The sequence below is a fragment of the Micromys minutus genome (assembly GCF_963924665.1).
Source record: "Micromys minutus genome assembly, chromosome: 22".
In the NCBI taxonomy this organism is placed as follows: Eukaryota; Metazoa; Chordata; class Mammalia; order Rodentia; family Muridae; genus Micromys; species Micromys minutus.
Genome location: NC_137957.1, coordinates 18,527,311 through 18,550,576, shown reverse-complemented (window position 1 = coordinate 18,550,576; position 23,266 = coordinate 18,527,311). Strand labels below are relative to the sequence as shown.

Here is a 23,266-nt window from a genome sequence, read left to right as displayed (position 1 = left end):
AGCCTACACCCACAGTGACACACTACTCCAACACCCTCTAATAACGCCACACCCTGGACTGAGCATATACAAACCATCACATTCCACTCCTTGGCCCCCATAGGCTTATTTAAACATATGAGTCTATGGGGACCATACCTATCATAGTATAATTAAAAAGTACATTTAGTCCAACTTCCAAAGTCCCTATAGTCTACAGAAATCTCAACAATGTTAAAAGTCCAAAGTTGAAAGTGTCTTCTGAGATTCACCCAAACACTTAACTGTAATCCCCAAGGCAAGACAGGAAACCAGCTGGGCAAACTGCAAACATCCCCATGTCTGATGTCAAAGCCATCTTCAGATCTCCACTCCATTTCATCTTTGTTGACTTCAGCAAACTTCTTTCTCCTGGTTCAACTCCCTGTTAGCACTTTCCTCCACATATGGCCAAGGTTCTGGCATCTCAAACATCTTGGGGTCTCCAATGCCAACTTCAATGTTACAGCTTCTTGTTTCAACATCTGGGACCCATGCATGATCTTCTAGGCTCCTCCAAAGGGGTTGCCTTCACTTAACTTCTCCATCTCTGCCCTCTGTAGCACTCTAAGCTAAAGTTGATCCACTTCACTGTTGTTGCTGTTCTTGGTGACCATCCCATGGTACTAGCATCTCCAATACACTTAGGTCTCCTGCTCCAACTAGGCTTCACCAATAGCCTCTCGTAGACTTAACTTCATGGTGCCAAGCCTCAAACCTTTTGCATGATCCCTTTAGTCCTGCCTGGGTCATCAACCGTAACTGAGGCCGCACCTTCACCAATGGCCTTCTGTGGCCTCTCACAGTGCCAAGACTCAGCTGCTCTTCATGACCCCTTCATGCCTTCAAAACCAGCACCACGTGGGTGACTCTTGCATATTACTAATACCAAGTACAGCTGCAGCAGGAGATACAACCTTGGCTACCTCTGGAACACAGCTTCTTGGTGCTCTCAGAAAACACTTCCCAGGAGATTTCACCTCAGTGATGCAGGTCTCATCTTAATCACCACTAATTTCTTAGCTCCAGCTGACCAGCATCAATTGTCCCAGTAATCTACTTCTCTTTCTATAAAGTCAGAGATACATGGCTGAAGCTGTTGAGTTCTGCTGCTTGCAGGAGCTGGAACATGGCTCTTCTATTACATTATCACTAGCCTCCTCCTTTCCAACTCCTTCACTGCCAAAGCTTGGCTGTCCTGGATCTTTCTCTGTAGATTGACTTTGAACTCAGAGATTTGCATGCAGGAGCTGATACACAGGCCATGAAGGGTGCTGCTCACTGGCTTGCTCTACCTTTCTGGCTCAGCCCAAGACCACTCTCCCAAGACCACCAGCCCAAGGGTGGCACTGCCCATGGTGAACTGGACTTCTCACAATCAATCAGTCAAGAAAATGAATTACACGCTTGCTCATACACCTATCTGTTGGGGCATTTTTTTCAATTGAGGGCCCTCTTCTGAATTGACACTATTTTGTGTCACATTTCCATGAAACTAGCCATCACAAGAGACTAAATTATCCTCTTCAATGGCAAGAGAAAAGCAATCAAGGAAATAAAATAGGGAGGAAGAGAGACAAAATTGTGCATTAGTGGGAGAGGAAGTATTTCAGGAAAGTCCCACTTGGAAAGCAGTAACTTGAGGTCTCAGAAACTACAAAAGAAGATTACTGTGAACAGGACCAATTGTGTATATAAATGACCTAAGCACAAGAAAGAGTTTAGGTGATTTCAGGAACTCAAAAACCATGTGGCTCAAATGAAGGACACTATGCCATGTGATGAAATGTAATGTATGAAGACCAGTAACCCAAGCACATAGGAGGTGAAGGCAGGAAGATCAAACATTTAAGGCTGACTCTGCTATATATCAAGGCCAGCCTGGGTTACATTAAGACCCTATTCTCAAAACTAAACAAAACGGGGGTGGGGGGGGGGCAAAAAAACAGACAAAATGAGAATGATCGTTCAAGTTATGCCAAGGCCAGTTTCACCAACCACAGAAGAAATGTTGCACCAAGGATCCCTTCTTCAAATTCCTTTATCTTTCAAATATTTTTCTAACATCTCTTCTCTCAACACTTCTTCAATGGAGGACAGTTAGTCTAGCATATTAACACTGTCCAATAGCTCATCTTACCTGTCAATCTCCTGGACTCACGGAGATAACTGCACAACCTGCTAGGATGGCTACATGATCCTTCGTGTGTCCTGCAGCATTTATTCACTATAACTCTGGAGCCTCTCCCTGATCCAAACTTCTGTGACACTGAACATCTGAGATTGTGGCATGTTCTACTCTTCTATACTAAAACTTCCTTCTTACCAAATCTCTATCCTTTCATGCTAACAGTTCAACCATTCTTTAGGACTGTCTTGGACCTGCCTATTCTGGAGTCTTTGCTCCATCACCGACCTTGCTGTGTTAGATAAAGCTCCCTCATATCGCAGCCTCAAACTTCCTGTATCTGATCTTCGCCGTTGTCACTCACTTGTCACTTCACTCATGACATCCCATCTCAGAGGCCCACGCCTGCTTCATTCACAACTGAGTATCAAGTGATCAGTACAGTCTTCTCTGAGTGACACCCAAAGAAGTGCTTGTTGAGAACAAGAGCAAGAGAGAGACTGTGTTCTGGGCAGGCAGGGGAACAGAGAAGACAACGTTTGCAAAGAAAAAGGGCTATGTTTTCCAACTTACAATTTTATAAAAGGATGAAGAATTGCTTAACTTAAATTTCAATCTTGCATATAAAACTATATTTAAAATAAAAACTTAATAAAGGTAAATTAAGAAAACATAATTCATAATTACTGAGGCATTGTCATTAAATTGTATAAGAATATTGGACTAATTTTCCATAAAAAAAAAAAAACAAGCAAGCAAACAAAAAGAACATATTGAGGCAGCAAGGTGGATCAGGGTAAAAGGCCCCGCGTTCAATCCCAGGGACTCGCACAGCAGAAAGGAGAGCCAGCCAGTGACCTTCATATGAACGCCATTACACAAATGCATACACAGGTGCACACATGCACGACAGTAAGTAAACGGTATTATAAAGTGCAAAAAGCTAATAAATTAACAAAAAGTTTTAGGTTCAAATACTAAATGTTATTCACTAATGCAGAAACTAAATTGCTGACACCCTGTGTGCACTTGCACCCGTGTCCTCAAGTCACGGACGCTCAGTGACAAGTACAGTTTGCCCTGGGATTAATACAATACCCCTGCTGAAGTAAGTAGAAACTATTTGGTACTTACTCACACAATACCACATATTTCTCAAGAGACTCAATCAGTAGTTTGCTATCTCCTTGATGGAAGTGCAGCGCAGGAAGCACAACGTCATCCTTTAGACAGAAGACCAAATACGACCAGCCCATACCCTCTTTGCTTTGCTTGACTGACTTCAGGTCTGCCAAACTGAACAGGAATGACCATTTGCTTTTCCCATTTCTATGGCTTGAAGCATCTTAAAAACAAGAAAATGGGGTGAAATATCTTAATTCATCTTGTTAAGTACTGAGAATGCTCATCATGCTTGCCTAGCAGTTATCTGTCTAGCCCAGGGACACACTGTACACTCATTACTACAGGTTTTACTACAGCCGAAATGGCCACTTGACAATTCTTAAAGAGAACTGCTTTTAAAATGAGCTATTCTATTATAAACAAATTCAAATATGCTACGCAGTATAGAATAGAATGGGATGAAGACAGGCTCTCAGGACTTTCGAGCTAACATCAAACTCATCGTGTAATGAGAAAACCTTCAACATCTGACCCACTTGCCTCCATCTCTGGAAAGCTAAAATTACAAGCATGTGCCACATCACATGCCCAGTTTATTTGGTGCTGAGGATTAGACTCAGGACACTGTGTACTAATGTGTTGCTAGATAAGCACTCCACCAATGAAACCACATAACCAGCCTCACTAAATTAAGTTTCTACTAAATTAAGAATGCAATTCAAACCACAGTTATATAAAATGCAACACTTTCTGAATTCGTACTAAATTTATAGGCGATGAAACCTTAGGTCCATGAACACTATCCAAACTGTTAACAAGCAACTTAAAGACTACTTTTTTAAAAGAAAAACTATTTTTAAAGTATGTTTTACTAGAAGTATTTACTGATAATGTCTAATATAAAATGTTACTTTGCTCTCATAATTTAACTCAGAAATGTAATGTCTCTGAAAAGAAAAGCAATACTTTTAAAAGCATTATTTCATTAGATATATCATACAGTATTATTCAAGACCTTTATGAATTCCATCCCACTTATACACAGAATAATGCTTACAAAATTTGCTCAAAAAAAAAAAAAAAAAAAAAAAGGTTAACTGGTGCTGACCCACATGTATGTCCTGTCAAAGTTCCATCATAAGACTTCCTAATAGGTACCCCTTTAAAGTGGTCATTAAAGGCTACTATAATTATCTGCATACACTGACCTGCACAGCCTCCACACTGGTCTGAACGGTGAACATATATCTAAGGCTGATATTAGATTAAGTGCTAACAACATGCTACATGTTTCAATGTCAGAAAGCTCAGAACAGCACGAGCTCATTGGACATCGAGAATGTTTCTAAAGATTCCGACTTTCCCCATCTATCTATCTATCACCTGTGTGTACAGACCTAAACTGTCTAGAAAGAATACATGCTACCCATTTGCAAAAAGCACAAAGAGAAACAGAAACACACACAACTGTACTCAACTGCATGAACAGAAGCTGCAATAAAAGTTCCCAAAAAGTATTATAGGACATGAGCTTGTGCACTGTAAGAGCAAACTTGCTATACAGATCTTCCCTTAGTAAAGGATATTATGTGTAATATAAAAGAAAGGCATTTCACTCATTTCCCTCACTTGAAGCTCTGACAAAGATGACAACTACAAGTTCAAGTCTACAAGTCTTTCCATTAAAATACAAGCTTAAAGAGAACAGAAACTTACACAAAATATTAAAAATGCTTCATAAAAATATTGAGGAAATTCAACATTTACAAGTTATTTCCTTAGGCCAGGCAGCACAGGCCTTTACACAGGCAGGTGGATCTCTGAAAGTTTGAGGCCAATCTAAACTACACAGCAAGTTCCAGGGCAGCCAAGGCAATGTAGAAGTTAGGGGAAGGCTGTCCAAATAAAAATAGAGAGAGGAAGTGCCTTTCTTATTTCCAGGTATATCTCCAGTAGCTAAAACATGAGGTAATCAAAAGCAAGCTCAATAAACGCAAGAAAAGTCTGCACTATGTCAGCATAATGGTAGTCTCCAAGTAACTCCGCAATCAACCGCTAACGACAGAAATAGCCATAAGAGAAAACTTAAAGAGTCCAAGAGCAAATTCAGAACATCGTTTCTCATTAGGCAGAAGTAAAAAGAAACTAGTTCTCATGAACATGTACAGTACTTCCAACACATTAGATAGCAAAAGTGAACAGCCAAATGCACAGTAAACAGTTCACTGAGTCATTAATAACAGTGACAATTTGTCATACTGTTTGTTCTTCTGGAAGTAAACCATTTCAATACACTATTCTGTCAGAAAAGCAAAGAATTTAAGGTATAATGTTAAATGTTTTTATGAAAACCGAGTAAATGAGGCTTTGATAATCAATTTTTTTAAAGTGTGCTCTAATTTTTCTTTATACATCATAGTGGGGGAAAGTACAAAGTAAAAAACATAAAAGTGTGAAAATAAAATCTTCAAACTCACATAAAGTGTTAAAATGTTTCATAAAATATTTCAAGAAATGTATTTCTTAAAAATTAATTTCTTAGACACAACATCATATCATATGCCTTTAGTATCAGTACTGGGGAGGTTGAGGCAGGAGGATCTCTGAGAGCACCAGGCCAGCCAGACTACATAATGAGACCTTACCTCAAGATGGAAAAGGGGAAAAAAGGTATTTCCTTAGGACTATTAGAAGAAATCAGGTGAAAAAGTGAAAGCATATAGACACATGAAAATATCACAGCAGAACTGTCTGCATGATTAAATGCACTGACAAGTAACTTCTGTGCTGGGAAGTGGTGGAACGTACCTTTAACAAGCAATCATAATTACATTGGTCATATCACATGTGAGCTGGTTAGATGATATTTAGTATAATACATGAATTCTATGGAATATGTGCTATTTTTCTGATATAGTATATACAATATCAAATTATCTTGGCTCTCCCTGTAAACACATAGTAAATACTGATTTAAATATACAAAAGGGAATAGCAACTGAACATATGGAAGACACTGAAATGAGCTACAAAAAAAAATCATAATAACTCTGAGACAGAATGGTACAGTTCAGTAGTATACTCCTCCTCCCTCTGCTGCCTCGGGGTGAAATAACACGATTTCTAAAATACTAGATTAAGAAAAGCACGTGTCAAGGACTTTGTTTTTGAGACAGGGTCTTACTGTGTTGTCCAGGCCTGGAATTAATGATGTAGCCACAGACTGCCCTCGAACTCAGGCTCCTCCTACCTCAGCCTCCCAGTACTGAACTCAGATGTGCAGTTTTGTGCAGTTATCACACAGAATTTATGAAAGTTATTTATGTGTTTCTTAATTAACTAAAAAATAGAATGAGTATTTCTTAATCCTCCTTAATCACAACAACAAAATAAAAAATAAAAATAGAACAGAATTATTGTACACACACGTTAAAGGCTCAGATCATCCTTTGTGGTTGAGGAACATTAAAGCATTTTCTGCACATCTGTTCAGTTTAAGATCTCAAAGGTTTAATTCATACCTCCATTGGTATGTGGTTTCTTCTTAAATGAAACTGTATTAACCATGTCCCACTCTGCTTCATAACTGCTCTGGTATTCCGATCCTCGATGAGCTCTTTCTTTTGGAGCCTGAGTCCACTCTACAACTGAGCTGGAGTCCTGAAACAGTAACAAATATGTAAGTGGGAAGCTAGAAGGTGCTGACGCACAGCATCAGAGCACCTGTGAATGACATCGGAAAGCTGTGGCAGGCAGGCGGCAGGAACACCAGCTCTCCTAGCTCTCCCTTCTCCCTCTTTACAGTTAGGGCTGCCAATTAACATGTACAAAGCCAGCAAGAGTTCTGAGGACTCTGGCTCTCACTGTAAGATTCCCCTCACATCCTCACTGACCTGTATATATAAAGCTGAACATGGCAACCATCTTATGAGAAGACAAGGAAAACAAGAGGTAAAGAGCAGTCAAGGTTCCAAGTTGAAATTTATGGAAAGTAACTAACTGTAGAGATTTGTTTAAGCCAAAATTATGTATCTTCTGACAAAAATTAGCTAAAAGCAACACTAATCTATAGTGTGTAGCTATAACATATCTATATATATATATAGAATTTAGATATAACACATATAATATATACATATAACATATCTACAAATTTTATATACAGATGTACATGATTTTGATTTTAAAGAGAATAAAACCAAACATCTACTTCTGTATGTTAATGTGAACCTGAGATTCTAACCATCACAGGCAAAAGAGAAATAACCAGACTACAAAAACTACAACAAACGAGAGCTGGTGAGAGGGGTGAGCATGTAAAGCCTCTTGCTGCCAAGCCTGTCAATTCTCGTCCAATTCCCAGAATGTGTACGGTTTAAGAACAGATTTGACTCCCACAGGCTGTCCTCTGACCTCCACATGCAAGTAGACAGACAGACAGACAGACAGACAGACACACACACACACACACACACACACACACACACACACACACACACACACACACAAGAGGGGGAGGAAGAACACAAACCACAAAGACACAAACACACACAAGACAAATTAAATGTGGAAAAAAGGAAACACATGATCTGAAAGAGGAAGTTAAAAAAAAATGAAAGGGACTAGAGAAAAGCCTCATTGCTCTTCCAGAGACCAGGGTTTGATTCCCAGCACCTACATGTCAGCTAACCCATCACCCTCTTCTGGCCTCCCTGGGTACTAGGCGCACAGTTGGTACACAGGTGTAGATTCCACCAAACACCCATACACATACAAAATGCAAAAAATTGATTTTAAAAAAAAAAAAAGGTTTCAACATCAGGAGAAATGTTTTTAAAGAAATGTATTTGACTTAATTTTAAAATATATCAAATATAAAAGAAAGTGTGAGAAAATGGACTATCTTATAGTGTTGGCAGTATTTCCTATTACTACGTGTAGGAGGGCAATGTAGATGATCTCCTAAAATTAAAATATACATCGACAGAAGAGGAAGTAATTAAGGGGGGTGGATAAATACTAGGCCAGTTAAGGCTGACACATACTAGAACTGACCTATGACCTAGTCATGCAGCGCACATCACTGAAAAGTCACTGCTGTACTGTGGCTCACGGCACTGCCCTCACTCACGTAAGTAAGTCTACCACAGGCCACCGTCATGGAGAAGCACAGCACAACAAACTATGGGCAGCACATCTAAAATGAAGACGGCTATTTTCACAGCTTGCACACTATTTTTGTCATTAAGAGGTTTTCTATATCTTACCATACAGGGTTAAGCTCACACATCCAGTGTTAGAATGTCGGACTGCTGTGTACCATCCAGATTTGTGTTAGAATATCCTATGATGTTCCTACAGTGGTGCACATTTGAAAAGCACATTTATAAATTTGTCCCTATATTTAAGGCTACTTATTCAACACACAAAAATATATAAAATAAAGTTACAAAACTGGGCTGGAGAAATGGTTCAGCTGTTTAAGAACACTGACTGCTCTTCCAGAGGTCCTGAGTTCAATTCCCAGCAACCACATGGTGGCTCACAACTATCTGTAATGGGATCTGATGCCCTCTGCTGGTGTGTCTGAAGACAGTGACAGTGTACTTATATACCTAAAATAAATAAATCTTTAAAAAAAAGTCACAAAACTATGTATAAAATTTCAAATGTACCATCAAAATTAACAGAGAATGTAAGTATTCTCACATACAAAACAGAGATAAAGTCTCGAAAGATATACTAACCAGGAAAAGAGAACGTTCTGAGCAAGTAACCTCCATCGTATTTTGTTAAAGGGGGAGAAGGAAATTATTAGGAGCAGAATGAAACTTCAAACTCACAAAGAGGAGACAGAGAGAACACAATTATAGAGTATCGTGGTTTCTTTATTCCAGGGCCTACACCTCAAATGTCATTTTCCAAGAGCTACCTTAAAGGTTTTCTTTGGCTGGGTTCTTAATTTTCTTTCCCTCTGTGGTCCAGGCTGGCCTTGAACTCAAGAGACCCTTCTGCCTCAGCCTCCCAGTGCAGGGATTAGAGGCATGCACCATCCAGCCCAGTTCAGAAAGCCCTTTTTGTTCATCCCCTCACTGCCCTCTCTCCAGCCACAGTCCAGCAATGAGAAGGAGAAAGGCTAAAGAACCACCCTCAGAATCATCCCACCCCACACAGCTCAACACCTACCTCCCTACAAACATAAACAGGCTCATACATGGCAGAGTATATATAAAAAAACTATATATAGAGAGAGAGGGGGGGAGGAGGGGCATTAAAGTCGAAGTTAAAAACAGAATTGGGGCTAAAGAAATGGTGGTCCAACACCCACAATGAGCTGGTACCAAGCACCTGTAACTCCAGCTCCAAGTGAAATCCCTCTTCTGGCTTCTACAGTCATTACAAACACATACAGTCTCAATCAGTCTCATATTCACACACACACAAACACACACGCACACATTTTAAAGTTTGTAAGTAGGAAAATTAGAACTCCGAAAGAGTTTCTTTTTAAAACTCTTAAGTATGCCTGTGACTGTATGGACATATGGCTGTGTACACAAACAAGTTAGAGACAACTTTTGGGAGTCAGTTCTCTTCCTCCACCATGTTGGTTGAGGAGAACAAACAGGTCATCAGGCTTGGTGTAAGGACCCTTGCCTACTGAGCCATCTTGCCAGTCCCAGGGTTTTACACCTCACCACAAGATGTAAAACAGTGTCTGTGGCCGAGGAGGAACCACGTGCACTGCTCAAAACGAGACTGACCTAGAAGTTCACGTAGACATTAAAGGAGCCGACACTCCCAAGTCTCTTGTTCAACTCAGCTGTCCAACGTCCAACCCTAACTTCCTTTACGATAAAGTGAGCTAGCCCCAAGAAAAATAATGGGAACCTAACACTAGGAATTCCCACCTGAGAACAGCCTGGCCACACAAAGACAGAAGAACCCCACTAACAGCAGGCCTAGTTATAATGAGAGCAAATAGAATCTTGCTGGGACACCTGCTATTAAATAAATATGACCCTAAAACTACGAAACCCCCTAAATATCAAGACACGTGTGTAAGCAAAAGGCCAGAGTCCAAAGCAAACATAGGAGTAGCAAGAGGAACCATACAGAGGAAACAGATTATACCCAAATAAAAATTTGGTGTGGTGGCAACAAGTCTGACTTGTTGACAAGCACTTTGGAAGCAGAAGGACCATGCAAATTCAAGACCAGCCTGGTCTACACAGCAAATTCTAGGCTGCTCAGGGTCCATAAAGAGACTATGATGGAGCTGAGGATACATATGACTTATCCTTAAACTCTTTAGAAACAAAATGTCTATTACACCTGTGACAGGCACCATGCTATCTATTTAAGGAGTAGGGCAAACACTCAAAAGAAGTCTTAGAAAGTCAAGCAGATGACTCAGTGGTTAAGAGGACCTAGGTTCAATTCCCAGCCTCTACTGTGGTTCCCAACCATCTGTTTGATGTGTTTGCTACCCTGACACTACAGAACTGAACTGCTGGTCTATATCCTGACAATGCAGATTACATTCACTCCAAAGAACTATTTCTATAAGGTCTACTTATAACCTAATAACTGTTCTTTTCCACTACCTCTGGTGGGTGGTGGGCTAGAAGGGAGCTTAAAACGTTTTGGAAGATTTTTTAAAATGTAAGCTTACATTGGGGGAAGGGCATTAGAGCAAGGTGGTATATAAGACACATGCATTCCTAAGTACTTACATATACACACACAAAAAGAAGACATAAGGCATTCTCTAAGTGGTATTTTTAAATACCTTTCCAGCATACAGAATACTAGAAGAATCTAATGCGTCATCCAATGGTCTCCAGTCCACTATTACTTCAGCATCCTACAGAAAGAAATTATAAACTATATTTAAAATTCATCAAGAAAATTTGAGCATCCTGAAGAAACCATGAATTATATTTATAATTCATCAATATATTCTTAATCCATTTTTTACTTCTAAATGCAAAATAAAAATTTAGGTCCTTAAATGTTAATATTTTACGCATGCTAACATCATTTAACAATTATGGAAATTTAATTCTAATTATTTTTCATTATAAAAAATTTGTATTACTTATAGAACCCTTTTTCTTTGGTGAGAGAGAAGATCACTGGTGCCCTGGCTGTCCAGGAACTCGCTACACAGACCAAGCTCGCTTGAAACTACCGAGATCCACCTGCCTCTGCCTCCCAAGTGCTAGGACTCGATGTGTGTACCAATGCCCACCTTTACATACATATTCAAAATTTCATCAGGTTCCCTAAGGTATTTATTTTGCTTCTAGCATTATCTCGATGTTAAATTCACACCTGTTCAAATATACACCATCTTGTGAAGTGGAAATTTCTGGTTTCTTTGGAAACTCAGTTGTGTCACTGATGTTTTTCTGGAAGCTGTCTTGTGAGAGGAGGTTTTGCTGGAGCAGACACTTGAGAGGGGGCATGATGGGTTCTCATGGGATTCCGGCAGACTCTTGTCCCTCTTGCCAACTTGGTGGAACCTGTGGTTTCTACTGGATCAAACCGCAGCTGATGCGTGCTGGATGTTTGCTACTGGATTGGACTGCTGATGTCCTGACAATGCAGATTGGAATTGTCCCCAAAACCTCTAAGCAGGTTCATAACCCCCTTTTCCTATAAACCTTTTTCCCCTACCTCTGGTCACTGGACTAAAAGAGAGGCTGAAGCATTCTAGAACCCTAAATAAAGTACGTTTAGAAAAAAATCTAAGCCAATAATCTTATATATGAAATTCAGACTTTTCCAAAGCCCTGAAGAGAATCACCATCATAAACTATCAAATCATTTTACCAGAAACTCACCTTTTCTAAAACACGCAGTATTCCTGAAATTAAGCTGTCTTGGTCATTTGCCTTTCCGCAAGATGAGTGAATATATACCCCTTCTTGTTCATATATAATCTGAAACAGCAAAAAAAAAAAAAAAACAAGATTATTACACTGTTTTCCCTTTCATATGTGTATGTTTGCATGCATGTGCGCATCATGCACATGTGTCTCCCTTCTCAGAGCTGAAATGGCAGCTTCTCCTTCACTGCTAGAGAGCTGACTTAAGCTTGCATGTCAAGTGTTTACTAAATGAGCCCAGCTCTAGTCATGCTTTTTATTTTAACATTTCTTAAAACTGAGATGTGCTCTTTTTTTTTTACTTTTTAAATGTTTTATGCATATACATGCTTTGTTTACATACAATGTCTAATCACCATTTGCGGGCTAAGTCCCTGTGGAGGCCAGAAGATGGCATCAGATCCTCTGGAACTGGAGAGTCAGACAACTGCGAACCATGTGGATAATGGGTATTCAACTTGAGTCCTCCAGGAAAGCAGCCAAGGCTCTTAACTGTTGAGTCATCTCTCTAATCCCCAAGGTATTTTCTTATAATACTGTTCAAGTGTCTGATTACCCCACATACAAATGTATCACAGGTTGATTGGGACAAGAAGTATTTCAGATTCATGACTATGTACTTAGAATAGATATTTTAGAAACAGGGCCAAATCGAAATACAAAATTCTTCTGTGTTCTATATATGCCTTATATATATGCAGTCTGAAGACAGCTCTATAGGGTTAGAGAACCTGGACTGCAAACTGTCAGATCAAGTCACGGTGTGGCATTTTCTATTTGTAGTGTCAACTCAGCACTAAAACCATCTTAGACTTGGGAACATTCCAGATTCTGGATTTTCAGATTAGAAATGCTCAACCTGTATTAAAACATACCACAGAGACTTCAGGAAGCTTCAAACATTTGGAAAAAAAAGATTAGAAGAAAATTTGCCTCAATACACATGAATATTTCTTCTTTCGGATTGATAAAAAAATCACTCTCTTATTGATCTCCATAATCACGACGTTTAACTAAATGCTATGTGCCTAGTGTATAAAATCATCTATTCCAGCCTGGAGCTGGGATAACCATCAGTGATGCAATGCTTGCCTAGTAGTCACACACAACACCAATAACAACAGTTTAATATTTTAAGGTAAGCATTAAGTTCAAACTAAAAATCTACATGAAAATATCCAAAAAGATCAAACAATCAGATATAAGGAACAGGTGCTTTCTATGTATCTCTACAGTGGCTCATAGAAGATCTTGCTGCTGTGACTTCAAAACACAGGCGTAACTTACAGGAATAATATGGGAATTTTAAAGAGTGCTTCCAGCCTTTTTCACTGCCCCTATCATCAGTGCAACACACAGATCTTTCCCTCCAAACTTCAGTCCCCACCCATTGCTTTGTCCCATCCCCCATCTCCAACAGGCAGTCTCTTGAGAAGCCACAGACCACTCTTCACCTCACCCTCATTCTTCTAAATCCAATCTCCTCTAGCTTCACCCCTAACTGGCAGGCCTGCTGTGTCTACTCCTCTCTGCCCCTAGTCCCAGGGTCTAAGCAGATCCTGGTGGAACACTCCGCTTTCCTCTCTCCTGTGGACCCCACCAGCACCTGCCACATCTATTCCATTCCTACATGTCAGCTCCCAATACCCAGAAACATTGTACCTAGAACACCCAGTGCCCACCTCTGCCCCCACCCCGTGGTGGGGTGCGCACCTCCATGCCCAGCTCCTTCCTCTTCAGTACCTTTTTTAGAGAAAATTACATGTCACAAAACTCAAATTCTAAACTATATTTGTACTGTCTGTAGAAGGCAGTCATGTTTAGCTTTTCTAATTTTATTTTAAAGGACCAACTTTAACTTCTAGAAATTACTTATGTCTGCCTGAAAAGGCAAATACGAGTGACTGATTTGCATGAACTAAGTGTTATGAAATCCCCATCTCTGTGTATTCTATATCCTCTGAACTCAACCAGATTAAGTAGTATTCAGTACAAAAAACATCTGTATCATATACATACAAATTTTTCTTACTATCCCCTAAACAATACAATTTATATAACTTTTCTATTATGCAGGTATGTTAGTGCATGCATTTAATCCTTGCACTAAGGCATCAGAAGTAGGCAGATGTCCGAGTTCCAGGCCAGAAGGACCTCACGAAGCTCTGTGTAAATAAATTAATAGTATTTGCTAAGGTGGGGCTAGTGAGAAGCTCACCAGATAAAAGCATGCAGCCTCATGACCCAAGTTGGAGTCACACACACACACACACACACACACACACACACACACTTTTAGAATATTTAGGATGCTCAAGCAGGTGAGTGCATATATAAAACGTTTAATGAAGTGCTACTAACATTAATAGCCTTTAGCAAAGGAAGTAAACCAGATAACTTATTAGAATAACTCTGAAGTGAGGCACTATAGCACTTGCCTATAATCTCAGCACTTGGAGGCTTGAAGAGACATAAAAGTTTAAGGTCATCCACAGCCTTATAACAAGTTCAAGGCCAGCTCTGGCTTTTATGAGCTGCTATTGCCTCAAACGATGCTGAGGAAAGAATGGTAGTAATAAATAGAGAGTTCTGAGGGGCTGTAGAAAATGATTTATAACAAATTTGCTGACCTCGATTTTAACAATAAGTGTTAAAATTAAAGAGCAAAGATGCGACATTGCAGGTAATTTCGATGTGGCAGGTAGAGATGGATGCACTTTTGCATTACCGAATACAAAGCCATGCTCCTAACAATGCTGAGCAGAGAGCATGCAAAGCACAGTAGTGGGCTCCTATAGCTTCTATACTGATGTGGAACTGAGCTATTATACTGCCACCAACTATTTCCAAAACCTAAAGATAAATGAAAAGCAACTAAAATACTCATTAATAAGTTTAAGGTAAAATCCTTGCCCTAAATCTCGCCAAATATAGAAATTCAATAGCTACTTCATAATATCCACTTTAACAACTATGTGAATTTCATAAAGCAATCCACAATCAAAAAAGGCTTCAAAAATTCAGTTTAGTTAAAAGCTATTTGGCTTATAGAAAACAATTTAGGCTTTTAGATAGGTGTCCCCAGGGAAAGCCACATGAGTTCAGATGTGCTGCTGTGCTCCACAGCTAAGCATCCAAACACCTAATCGCTATCTTCACTTGCACAGGCATCTCAAACCGTTCCGCTCTGCATGAACCTGCTCTTCATATACTCCCGGGCTATCAGACATCCCAACTGACTCTACACACTGTGATGTCAGCCCTTCCACCACACTGGCCCCTCACATACATTCTTCCAAACTGCTCTAGTTATCTGTGTAATGTGTGTAACGTGTGTAATAGATAACCAGGGCTACAAAGCATCTTTATAAACTATGCATCGGGTTCCACCTTAACAGTAAATTCCTCCGGACTCTACCCTTCACCTCCACTGTGATGACACTGCACCTCCTGACACAATCTTACTGCCTGACACAAAGATCCCTGAAAATCTTAAGTGTTTTCTACGTGACTACTGTACCTCACACACTATTATCCCTCCTCTCGTAAGCCAATCTGGTCTACTGCCTACTCCACTCCATCTGACTTACAGGAGTGGGGTGACATTTACAGTTACTTCAACTCCAGCTAAGGAATTTAGATATTTGAACTTTATCCTGAAGAAAGAAAATCCACTGGAGTTCTAACAGGACAATGTCTATAGTCAGCCTTCCCCTTTCTAACCCAGTAAACTGTCTTAACAGCCAATGGTGAACAAGTGCAGTAACTCAAGTGAACAGATCTGTGACAGCTTAAACTACACCAGCGGTGGTAGGAATCAAGAAAGGTGGACGGCAGGAAGATATGTACAAGTCAGAACAAAAGAATTGTGTCACTTGTCTTTGGGAGGTGAAGGGAAGAAGAGTCAAGAATAAAGCTGGTACAGAGAGACCATTTAGAGAGAGACACAGTAGGAGACTCTTAAGAGTGTGCCTTGAGACATACAAAGTGCAGCACTTCTCAATGAAAGGCAGGCCTGAGGCTTCATAAGGGCACCACTATACAAAATAATGTCAGACCAGAGCAAGACAAAATAACATAGCAGTCCAAGGAGTAACAAAATGACTCAATGGATGGAGTCTCTTATGTTGGCTATTACATATTACTGTACAAGAAGCACACAGGACTACAGCAAAGTTCAATCCCAGGGGCTCACATGGTGGACGAGAACTAACTCCCTTAAATTGTAATTCCAATGAATCACTATCTGCCCTCCACACACAGCTGAGTCAAGCTGTACACACCAAGATAAATCAAACATTGCTATCTAAAATCTGATGTTAGACACAACTGATTCCAGCACTGAAATGTGAACAGGAAGATCAAAGTCCTACAGCTAGCCCTGGGTTCAGTTAAGTTCAAAACTTAGTATGAGATCAGGTATCAGCAAACATAGGAGGTAAAATCATCCTTACATCCAAAGAACCCACCATACAGCCAGGATTCAAATGCTTGTAAGCTAAACACTATCATTAAAGAAATTTAAACAGTAAGAACCTAGTTAACTACCACAGTATAAGAAAGACCCTATAAGACACTCTCCAGGAAAATCTACTAGAAAGTAAGAATATTCTTGGTAGAGTATCCAGAATAGACAACACTATGGATTCTGTCCCACATAAACCTGGTATGGTGCATGGTACCTGTGATTTCAGATTTTGGGATGTGAGAGAAAAGGGAATCAGATCTTCAAAGACATCCTCAGCTACATAGCAAGTTCAAAGCCACCTAAACCGCAAGAGACTCACTCTGAAATCTTGTTTTCTACTGGAAACCTAGCCAAATATCCAGGGCCATATATAAAGTCATCAATCTTGGGAGAACCCATAACTACCCTTTTACTAAATCAGTATAATCCCTACCAACAATCTATGAACATGTGTCCTTATATGCACAGGCCTCACCTCTCAGCAAGAAAACTACTCTTTGCAACAGAGACCACTACAGAAAAGCACCACCAACCATACACCAAGTGTGGAGCTCAATTCCAGTGGATACATCTACACAAGTATGTCTTAGGAATTATTGTGGAAGGGACAGAAAGACTGCAAGAGCCAAAGGACCAGGGAGTTTGCTGTGGGGCGGTATTTCCTAGGACTGTCAGAAACTACACCAATATCACTGCCAGCCTAAACGTAGGCTGAACGGGGACAAGAGACATGCTGAGGAAGAAGACTGAAAGCTCATGAGATCTCAGCTCTGCACCAAAAACTACAAGCAACTCCAACACCAAATGGTCAGCCCTGAAAATACACTAGTAACAGACTGAGCAAGTTTTCTTTATTTAGACATATGTAGATACACATAAGTATGTAACAATGAAAAAGAGACCAAGACTTTAAAAGATGTATATGGGAAGGCTTAGAATGAAAAAAGAGAAGGGAAAAATGATGTAACTATAATATCAAAACAGAAAAAATTAAAAAGAGATAATGATGGCTTATCTCAAAATATGAAAAAAAATATTCTTTACTTTTCCAAAGCATTAATGACTTCACAATAGTATAAAAATATCTAAAGAAAATAGATGTGGCCAACTTTAACCAGTCAATAAATTCTTATTAAAGTGTCTTCAAAACAAATTCTGACAGTAATTGCTGATTTCCTAATGGTTTCAAGTTACTCAAAACAAAACAAAATGAACAGAACAAGGGCCTAGGGAAATGGTTCTGCAGGTAAAGGCACTTGATGCCAAGCCTGACATGAGTTTCATCCCTCCCCACAGCACAGATGGTGAGGGGGAAACTTGACCCCAGCAAGTTGTCCTCTGACCTTTATATAAACACACCATTCACAGGTCCACACACATACATACACAAATTTTCTTTTTAAAGTTTTGGGGATTTTGTTTGTTTCTTTTTAATACCACAAGGCAATCAAGATGTCTCAATGGGTAGGTAAAATAGCTGCCAGGCAAGCTTGGCAAGCAAAGACCAATCCCCAAAGCCCAGATAAAGACAGAAAGAAAAACTCTACAGCACAGCAGCTCTCCTCCAACCTCCATACACACGCATGTGCACACACACACACATACTACCACCACTAACAACAATTTGTAAATCAGAGAATTATATTTTCTAAAAGCCCTAGGGTGACTGAAAATGGACAACACGGTTTTATAATATAAAAAGGTGGGCATTAGAGGCTCATCTCTCACCTATTCCCTCCGTATCTTCTCTATCTGTTGCTCTTTCCATTGAGTATCTACAATGTTGGGGCCTAAGCAAAGTGCAGATGAACTGTTTCAAAATGTAGCTTCATGGCAGACAATCGTCAATCTACAGGTCATCAGAATATGAAACTTCTCTAAACTCTCACCCAGTCCATTCACTCCAAACTCTTACTGTGTATCTTTAGACAAGGTAGAGAATAGCTGTGCCTTTCTTCTGAAAACTGTGGTCTAGAAACCTTGAGAGCAATTGCTGTGTCATATATCCCCCATTCCTGGTATAGCTGGCAACAAATGTTCTTAATATTTGCAGAGTAAGACTGGGAACCAGCATAATGCCAAAAACTTTCAAGCTTATCTTTTTCCTTTCCTTCATCCCAGTAACTCAGTTCTCTTTACTGTTGAAGCAGAAACAGACCAGTTGTTACAGTGTTTCTACTTACCTCCCTATGGAGGAACACATCCCCACTCCCTATTTGGTTGCCTTTTAAAAACATGGTCCTATACATGCATAGCACAGCAAATTAGCTAGCATCTAAGAACTAATCAAGATTACCAATCAAACTCCAACCCACCTTCAGAAACTGCAAGAAAAATGCCAATATATACAAGAATAAACACATGCACATTGTGCTGGATCAATTTTTCTGTTCGACACAGAATAGGGATTTGAAAAGAGAAAACCTCACCTGAAGCTACAGACTGCCCTGCAGACAAGCCTGTGAGGCATTTTCGTGGTTAGTGAATGATGGTTGCCCCTGGGCAGATGGCCGGGGGTAGACAGAAAAAGCAAACTAAGCAAGCTGGAGGAGCAGGCAGTTTTCCTCTCCTGTTTCTACTGCAGTTCCTGCCCCGACTTCCTTCAATGTTGGACTGTGACCTGGGAGTTGTAAGATAAAATAAGCCCTTTCCTCCCCAAGGTGCTCTTGGTCATAGTGTTTCATCACAGCAATAGAAACCCAAGACACACAAAAACTCATCAACAACAGGAGAATTCAATTCACTCTACTGGTACTCTGTGTTTACTCAACTATGCACTGGCTCAAATTGCAGGATGTTTGAGGGTTGGTTCCACTCTGGTTTTCCTTTCACCAAAAGAAACAGGCACACTGTAATCACATTTTTAAAAAAGGATTTGTTTATCTATTATATATAAGTACACTATGGCTATCTTCAGACACATGAGAAGAGGGCATCAGATTCCATTACAGATGGTTGTGAGCCACCATGTGGGAATTGAGCGCAGGACCTCTGGAAGAACAGACAGTGCTCTTAACCACTGAAACATCTCTCCAGCCCATAATCACATTTATATTCCACAGTAGGAAAGAGCCACAGAAGACCATGTTTTGTGAGCTAAACTCAAACTAGTTTGTTGGGAGTGGGGTCTTCGAAGAGTGGAGCAGGCTTCTCTCTACTTTGGCTGAAAACATAGTATAGTAGCTCACTAAAGCCTAATTAGATAACCAACCATTTAGTTCCCAACATTATACACTTTCCCCTCTTTCATAACTCTATTACCTTCAGATTTGTATGCCTTATATTTCTTTGCAGAAAACCATCAGCATGAATAACTATTCAAAACCAATATTACTTAACAGTAGTTAAACATCTGTATTTATCAAGCACATGCTTGATGCCAAGAATTACTCTAAATGTTTTACAAATATTAATTCATTTAATCCAAAAAGAACTCCATGCTGGTATATCTTTATAGCACTCTATGAAACTGAGTGATGGGCACAAGGAAGCTAAGGATTTTCCCAAAGTCATACAACAAGAAATTGCCGCAGGTTGGATCCTAAGCAATTAGGACTATCTCCTGAATGGCATTTATTCATCTTCAAAACATGATGTCTTGGGCTACAAAGCTGGCTCAGCTCTTAAAGGCTGAGCTCTCTACCAAAATGACAAAACTATGTCTCTAAAACATGGTATTTCTCAATATCCAAAATAATGAAAAAGAGATAGCTTACACCCACTCTACGTTTTAGGATTCTGCCATATCCAATCAATAGCAGAGAAGCTGAGACAAAGAGTAATGTCAGCACAGCATCTACTCCAGGTCAGGCTACAAGTGATGCATTTAGTAGCTAATCCCTAAAACCCCACAGAAAGCTGGTACTATTACCGTATTACAGTCAAGGAGACAGAAGCAGAGAGAATGGATGAAGTCACCAGGAAGTGGCTAGCTTATAAAATAAATCTGGCTCCGACTCTACACTCCTAACCATTACCTTCCGTTCCTACTCTGAATAAAAAGGTTAATTTCCTTCATCACTTCCAGGCCTTTACTGCAAAGAAAAGCAGGGTCATCTGCAGTTTCTCTCCATGCTGGACGGCAGCACCAACATTGACATTTAGAACTGGCAGCCTAGCATTTGTTCCTTCGGTATGGGGATTGTCTTGCCCATTTTAAACTGATCATAACAAAGACACACAAGATTCAGTTAACATCCACAACTGTAATTCTGAAGTGAACAGTCAAGGCTGAACTCCGGAAGTGGAAGGAAGAGCTCAATCATTTACCTACTCAAGCTGGACATGGTGATCTTAGCACTCAGAGGCAGGGGCAGGGGCAGGCAGATCTGTGTTCAAGGCCAACCTGGTCTACAGAACAAGTTCCAAGATAGTCAGCTACACAGAAAAATCCTGTCTCAAAAAACAAACAGAAATAGCTTACCCACTCCTACCATATTCTCTCTGCCTAAACAAAAAGATGGTTAAATAGCAAAGCATAAAGCTAATGTCTTTTATGACAAGTTAATCAGTTTGGACTCTTTAACATATAGTAAAGGTTTCTCATCTATTATTGAAAAAGCAAAAGGTAGTTTTACATAAAAACAAAAAATTTAGCACACAATGCCTTGAAGTCTTTTTACATAAAGACACTACAAGCCAGAAATAAACTTTGTAAGGGAGGATTCCATACAATATGCTGATCAAGACAGTGTGTGGGAGAAGAACGAATACGAATAACTGTATTCGCTCCCACAGTTTCAGTGGAGTGACGGGAGCGGCCATGAACAGTCACCTCAAATAAGGCGATGAAGCAGTTACAAAAGACAAGAGTAAGTTTAGGAAGTCAGTCTGTGAAGGGTACTAATGAACGTAGAATGTAGGGAGCCCCTTAGCTCTCACATCTGCTTTATCAAGGGTTCCTTTCAGAATCCATACAAACTGGAAAAGAGAAGTGTAGTTTAAGTTGTGAAGATCTCATCTTGGAAAGTACCATATTGGATCAGCCCAGCCCAAAGCACCAAGATAACATTCTCATCTGTAACAAGCCAAGAGGTGATTAGCATTCATCACAAATACAAAAAGACTAAAACCTAAGGAAAAAGATGTATGTAACCCTAAAAGGATGTCCAACCTATTATCCGAAAGAGCAAGAATATGTAACATATAAGCACTCTTGTTGCATCTGCTCCTAAGAACTCCAATACCAGATGTCTGGCATCCCTTCCACTCTGCAGATTAAGAACAGAGAAGTGTTAATCATCTAATTTTCCAAGGTCACAATTCAGATCAACACTGAAGACAAGACCATTATTTGTCATTCCACAATCTAATCTGCTACTGCACTTACATAGCCAAATTCAAAACAAGGTGAAATGCAACGAGACGAACATATGTGATATTGAAGGAACAGCGGAAGCTGTCTGAAACAAGTAAACAGTTCTTAGTGTTCTGAGTCATTACCAGCCGGTCACGGACGTTTGCGAAATAACTCTCCACTGGGAAATGCTGTCAGATGCATATCATAAAGCAGCTAACCCTATATACGGATAAGCTGTCTCTGCATATAACCTGGCAATACACTCTTCCTCCGCACCTAATGGTGGCTAACCCACTAGGAGAATGTCACTGACAAGCCTCTGTAAAACAGCGGAGCGGACACCCACACACAGAAACGCCCCGAAGACATCTAGGAAACAACTGTTTAAACAAATGTTTTTCTAGATGAGCCCAGCACCGTGTCAATCGCCAGTTCCCAACATACCTTGGTGACCACAACCACTAAACCAACTGGGTCATTTTCGTACAGGACCCCGAGCTCTGAGAACAACTGCAGAGCTCCAGGTCAGCTCTTCTGCATGGTGTGACTCGACGTCTTCTCCGAAAGAAGACAGCCAAGCCAGGGTGGTGCCTCGAAAGGCTTTTACAAGAGGCTTTGCAGTCGGAAGAGCAGACGTGAAGAAACTTGAGTCACGGAGGGAAGGGACAAATGTAGAGGTCCCCAAAATGATCCGCGCTGCGGAGAAGAGCCGGGGGGGGGGGGGGGGGACGCCGAGGCCTGCACTGCCTGGGAGCAGAAACCGGGACTCAACCAGCAGCACCCAGGCGGGACAGCTCGCACCCCGCGGAGCCCTTTCACTGTCACTCGCCGACCGCCCCCGAGACAGACGCGGCGCGTTTCCCTCTCTGCGGCCGCCCGCCAGCCGCAGGCTACCAGCCAGGAGTACTCGCACCAGCCGGTGCCGTTACTCACCTTCCCGCTCACAACGCCCGCCGCCGCCATGTTCCCCGCGCGTGCCTGGTGATGACGTAGCAGAACCTCACGTGTCTCTCAGACTCACAACAACATCCGGTCGGTCTAAAATAACATCCGGGCGGGAAAGGGGCGGGTATAAGCGGGAACTGCAACTGGACGCATGCGTGGTGAGGATGCTAAGAGGGTGGAGCTATCGTGCCGCACTGCGCGTGCGCATGCCTTCCCTCCAGGCCTCACCACCCCCTTCTGTTTTTTTAATTGAAGCCTTCGGCTTTTGAAGTTTGCTCGGGCGTGGCACTTTTAACTTGAGAAACGGCGAATTTCTTGGAGGTGCTGGGAGGAGCACCTTGTTTAGGACCTGCTGCCCCAGCTTTCTTGCTTTAGATAAGTCCTGGTAA

At 40.7% G+C, this 23,266-nt stretch overlaps 1 protein-coding gene across 1 annotated transcript in view; it reads right to left on the bottom strand.

Moving 5' to 3' along the window:
* The window catches only part of TBC1D15 (TBC1 domain family member 15), a 50,719-nt gene extending 27,787 nt beyond the window's left edge, over positions 1–22,932 (bottom strand). Inside the window, exons 1-5 of the mRNA XM_080934952.1 lie at positions 22,866–22,932; positions 12,121–12,219; positions 11,064–11,138; positions 6,793–6,931; positions 3,281–3,491 (exon numbers count right to left, since the gene is read on the bottom strand). Of these exons, the coding sequence (XP_080791078.1) occupies positions 3,281–3,491; positions 6,793–6,931; positions 11,064–11,138; positions 12,121–12,219; positions 22,866–22,895 (554 nt within the window). The 5' untranslated portion in view covers positions 22,896–22,932. The remainder of the gene's footprint in view (positions 1–3,280; positions 3,492–6,792; positions 6,932–11,063; positions 11,139–12,120; positions 12,220–22,865) is intronic.
* Between the last annotated feature and the right edge of the window lie 334 nt (positions 22,933–23,266).